Source organism: Sinocyclocheilus anshuiensis, unplaced genomic scaffold, assembly GCF_001515605.1.
Source record: "Sinocyclocheilus anshuiensis isolate Anshui unplaced genomic scaffold, SAMN03320099.WGS_v1.1 scaffold159, whole genome shotgun sequence".
Classification (NCBI taxonomy): domain Eukaryota; kingdom Metazoa; phylum Chordata; class Actinopteri; order Cypriniformes; family Cyprinidae; genus Sinocyclocheilus; species Sinocyclocheilus anshuiensis.
The window spans coordinates 1,162,872-1,168,380 of record NW_015549567.1 but is presented as its reverse complement, the minus strand read 5'-3'; the positions used below and the strand labels follow the sequence as shown (position 1 = coordinate 1,168,380).

The 5,509-nt window shown below is 38.3% G+C and overlaps 1 protein-coding gene across 2 annotated transcripts in view; it reads left to right on the top strand.

Moving 5' to 3' along the window:
- The window catches only part of LOC107657298 (MAGUK p55 subfamily member 7), a 112,975-nt gene that overhangs the window by 18,222 nt on the left and 89,244 nt on the right, over window positions 1-5,509 (top strand). For both annotated transcript variants that reach the window (XM_016445340.1, XM_016445339.1), the window contains exon 2: window positions 1,150-1,268. In XM_016445340.1, the coding sequence (XP_016300826.1) occupies window positions 1,150-1,268 (119 nt within the window). The remainder of the gene's footprint in view (window positions 1-1,149; window positions 1,269-5,509) is intronic.

The window sequence follows — 5,509 nt, the reverse complement described above, 5'->3', positions numbered from 1 at the left end:
AGCAATCCTGCTGTTCATAAAGAACTTTGTTTTCCTACTTCCACGAGTGCCATCTATTATTGCCTTGATTATCTAAAAGTGCTCTTTCCCTTTAAACCTAGCCAAAAAGCCATATGTGTTGACTGTGAAACACAGTAGACTTTAATAATATGCATTTATGGTGTAATTACTACATTTTCGTGTCAATCCATGTTCATATTTACTGCAAACAATGTGCTGTTACTTTAATTCAGTGCTTCCAGCAGCTACATCTCTGCACTGCAGCAGACGCACCGCTCCTGAACGCACCGCCGGACCGTAACCGTGTGCAGTGAACACTTTAATCCATTAACATGACAGCGGAAAAAATACGCACCACGCGTGCACTGCAAACGGAGTAATGTGAACCTGGCATTATGTGTGTGCGCTGCGAGTTTGTATGAGTGCACGGTCTCCAGGAAAGCGCGCGAGCGCTGAATGGTTAAACACTGGCAAGAATTAAAAAGAAATGCAAATTATAAACTTTAGTGATGATGTGACACTGCCTCGACTGTGCAAGTGACAATTCCTGTCAACTGTGCAGCATGCAGCTTGCTTATAGACAGACGCAATGTGTGGTGATTTGAAGCCATTTGCGCATTTTGAGAGAGAAAGCGAGAGAGAGCGCGCGCGCGGTGATTCACTCACGCTGTTTGTGAAATTACATCTCACACAAGGTTTTCAAATTACTTTATAAGTTATTTAATTTAGAAATATGAAGGTGAGTACCTCACCTTCAGCATTATAATTATTTCACCTGCGCCGGACAGAGACAGACTGTGCTGCTGCATGTCGAGCCAAACCTTTCACGGCAGCGTCATCAGCTTGAGGTTGTTTTTTTGAGATCGGCCTTTTTAGAGACCACCGATCAATCATCCCAACGTTATTATCGGCCGATAGTGATCGGTAGCCGATCAATCGGAGCACCCCTAGCTATAATAATGTCAAGTCATGTTAGAAGGTTTCACTGGAGAATAATCTTTATAGCCTATCTGACATGCCTCGGGTGTCTGTGTTAATTCAGATTTTCTGGGTCTTGTTTATATCTGTCTATATTTTCTCTTTGGGTATTGGCTGTGTGTGTGTGTGTGTGTCTGGGTGTGTAATGCGTTTCCTGTATTTCCTCTGCAGGTCTGTATGAGCTATTGTCTGTACTGCCGTCTCAGCTGCAGCCTCATGTTGAGAGTGCAGATGACCGCTCTTTTCTACACGCTATGTTTGGGGAGAGGAGTCTGTATTCACTGGTCAAGGTGAGTGAGTGAGTGAGTGAGTGAGTGTGCAATGTTAGACATAATCTATAATATCTATATATCTATTCTATAAGATGTGACGTAACACACTAGGTCACTAAATCTCTCTCTCTCATCTCATTGCATCTGTGATTGTGCTTTTTAGGGAGAGTGTTGTGGTGTTTGTACAGTTGGTTGTATAAGAAATGGTGATCTAAAGGCACATCCAAAAAAAGTAAATTAGAGATTTATATTGAATGTGAACTTTTTTCGAACTTCAAATAGCATGTAGGCCGTTAGGTGCCATGTTGATGCTAAATCTAAATTAGGGATGGCTCGATACCACTTTTTCAGAACCGATACCGATCAGATACCAAAAATTCTGAGTATCTGCCGATATCGATCCGATACCAGCACAGTTTTTTTTTAAATGAGTGTAGAATTTCTATACCTCACTGTGTAGGTCGATCATCACTCTTTTGTATGTTACACACAATCTACTCAATATAGACAGCTTCATTATAAATAAAAAATAACAAACAAAAAATATAATCAAACTCTATGACAAAAATACTAGGTTAATGGATAATTCAGTAGCAAAAGTTACTCTAGTCATGAGTGCACAATAATTTTATAAATCCTAAACTTTTAGTGAAAAAAAAAACATTATTTAGTGGGTAACAAATAAAAGTGAATAAGTGTAGGGTTAAATCTGGTAGGCCTACACATTGCTCTTTGTATTGTTGTAAAATACATTCATGAAAAACAAATAATATATTTATATATAAATATATACTATAGTACTCAACATTTGAAGTGGATCAAAACCTTTCATCAAAGTTGTCCTAAAACCAAAACAATACCCATTCTTGTCTTAGGACAACTTTGATTAACTTTTTTGATCCATTTCAAATGTTGACTACTGTATAAATTAAAAGACATTTCTTTTAAATGTATTGCAGAGTAATGAGGCAGCAACATATGATAGATAAGATGAACAACGAAAGGCTATTAATAATCTTTCATTGCGCAAAAGTATTATGATACTTAAGGCTACAAATACAGAGCAGCTCAAAGTGCTTATGCGCATCCTGTGCGCAGAATGATGTGCTTGAAGCAACACGGAGTCACAGCGCTCAGCATAGAGAAGTTCAAAGCACAAAGTGAAGAGATATTGACAGTGGTGGACGAAGTACACAAATCAAGTACTTGAGTAAAAGTATAGATACGTATAATAAAATATTACTCCAGTAAAAGTAAAAGTACTCAGTTTTCAATTTTACTCGAGTGAAAGTACAAAAGTACTTGATTTTTTATGTACTTAAGTAAAAAGTACTGATAGATTAATATGTACAGATACTTGAAAAATTTACTTAAGTACAGTAACGAAGTAAAACTACTCCGTTACTGTCCACCACTGGATATTGATGCGTAGTGTATTAAATATGTGCGTTAGTTTGAGCCTTTTCTTTTAACCGTTTTAAATTTCAGTTACCTGAAGCAGTGCTACGAGTATAAATGTAAATTCGCTCAGAGGTGACCAAATTTTACATCGCGATTCTATCGAAGATAATTCGATCTGTGATTGTCACACAATGAAATAATCTACATCGTCAAATTCCTGAGAATGAGAGCTTTCTTGTGATATATGACTTGACTTTTTTGTGAAAAATATATAAAATACACATTCTTCGTAAAAATTATTCGCAATGGTTAGGCGGAAATTCGTGTGTGGGACGAATACATTTCTAAGCTTAATTTTACTGCTTTATGAATATAAAAACCAAAAGGAATGGAATTATTTGTAAAGAAGACACTCCAAGCTTTCAAATGAACCCATATATGGGCTGATACCATATAAGGAAGGCTATGTAAATGAAGCATAAACATTTTTAACGTCATTTTGGACCCGTATCCGGGTCCGCAGAGTTTAACTGGTTTTAAACTATGGAAAAGCTTCAGAACACTTGAAATATAGTGCACGAAAACTTTATGGTGTTTTATAATGTTTTTGTGGCTTTCGTGGGGCTTAATAATAACACAGAATAGTATATGCACTATATCGGATTTGGATCGGTCTCGTCTGACCGATACCCCGATCCAGCAGAAAATGCCAGTATCGGAGCGATACAGATACTGAATATCGGATCGGCGCACCCCTAATCTAAATCTGTGGTAAAGGCCAGTTTTAATTGTATTTATAATTTCAATTCTTCTCTCTCCTCAATTTTAATTTTATTATCCGGCTTGTCCCTTTAAGTGTTGAAGTTTTCACATGCCACTTGTAGGAAATCAGTTTAGTCAGGTTGTGCTGTGCCTGTGCTTATCAGCTTTCACTTGTTTTTTCTTTCAATTCCTTTGACTTGTCCATTTTTCTACCCCTCATTTTTTATGTCGCGCACAGTGTTTTAATGGTCAATCACTGATGTCATTGACACTATGGTACTTGGGCCCATTCGTAATACATTAAGTTCACTAGCGATATGTCCCATTGTACACTGGATTTTAAGTGCTGTGGACTGAGCTGGCCTGTGCTTCAGAAGTGCTCTACACAACCGTCTACCTGCAGAGGCACAGGACGTCTGACAGGCAGGACAGCGGACCGCAGTCTGAGCCAAAGACCTCTGCTCTCTTCTCTCTATGCAATTAAAGCAGGGTTTCACACATGTACAGCTGCACTCTGCTCTGCCAAGTTGCCACTCCAAAGAGACTTACAGGAAATTTGACACAACCTGTCATTTCCACCTGGGGGGTGTGTGTGTGTGTGTGTGTGTACGTGTATATAAGACGAGAGAGAGATAGAGGAAGTGAATAATTAATAAATTTTCCTATAAAATAGTTCTAAGTAAGCTGTTTTTCCCAAGAAGATTTTAGTCTTTACTATAAAGTTTGATCAGATTTATTTTTTATTTTATTACTATTACACTATTTTACACATTAATTACACATTACACATTTTATTTTTATTTATTTTTTTCATATATGGATTTTTTTTTTGTGTGTATTTTTTTAATCGTAACAGCTTAGTATCAGAGTCCGCTATGAGGTCCATGGAAACATGGGGAAAAGGGCTACATGAGAACTTTGGCATGTAGTTATGGCTTTTGCTGATTTTTTTTCTTATTTTTTATTTTCCCCATTTCACTTGACCTTGGCAAACCCAGTCAAAAAAAAAAAAAACAGTTCTACTCTAACCATATTAAAGCTTTCTATATAGAGTCAGGCAGTTTAAATCTCACACTTATCTACTTATCAGTTTATAGCACAGACGGATATGTCTGCCCTACTGTTGAATCTGAGACACTAAAAATGTATTTGTTGGAGTCCCAGTCGCTGGCAGTTACGTCTATACATTTTCCTACTTAACACCGAGCCACCATATTAATGTTTGTGAAGTCTCTTAAAGAGTAGCTGGTGTCTGATTCCGATTCTTTATAATCCATATTCTGCATCCAAAATAAATTTCCAGAGTAATACAAGCCTTCTGCATTCAGTGTCTGGACTCTGCAAGCTCCAGAGTCAACAAATGCATATCTCTATGCACACATACACACACATGCTTGAGTGAGAGTGTGTATTTTTTATGTGTGTGCGCACATGTGCATTTGTCAGGAATACTGAATGTGCTTGGGATGGAATGCAGACATATGTAGTATGTTTAATCCATAAAGCCACTGACGTATTACATTATACTCAAAATTAGAGCACTAGTGCTTGGTTACAGACACAAGGGGCAAGGGCAAGACCTCATCTGAGGAATGTTGGAGCATTTCTCATACAAGCCAATGTGAGATCATATACTGCTTTTACATGACAGGCACCTTTTTTCTTCTTTCATAAGGAAAATGTGGTCTCCCAATTTTGGATCTTTCTGCTGTGTTCACAATGCTGTAGCTTTCATAAATCTAAATTAGCGCATTTCAAGTGCCACACGTACTGTAAAATAGTGCCATTCCTTCTGTTTTATGAGTTGTGAAACTGGATATTAGAAATGGGGAATGCCACACATCACTGCAAAGATGTTTGAAAGTGAAAAAAGTGAAAGTGACGGGACATGTGGCCAAGTATGGTGACCCATACTCTGAATTAGTGCTCCCATCCAAACCATCCAAAGTGCACACACACAGCAGTGAACACACACAACCCGTGAACACACACCCGGAGCAGTGGGCAGCCATTTATGCTGCGGCGCCCGGGGAGCAGTTGGGGGTTCGGTGCCTTGCTCAAGGGCACCTCAGTCGTGGTATTGAAGGTGGGAGAGA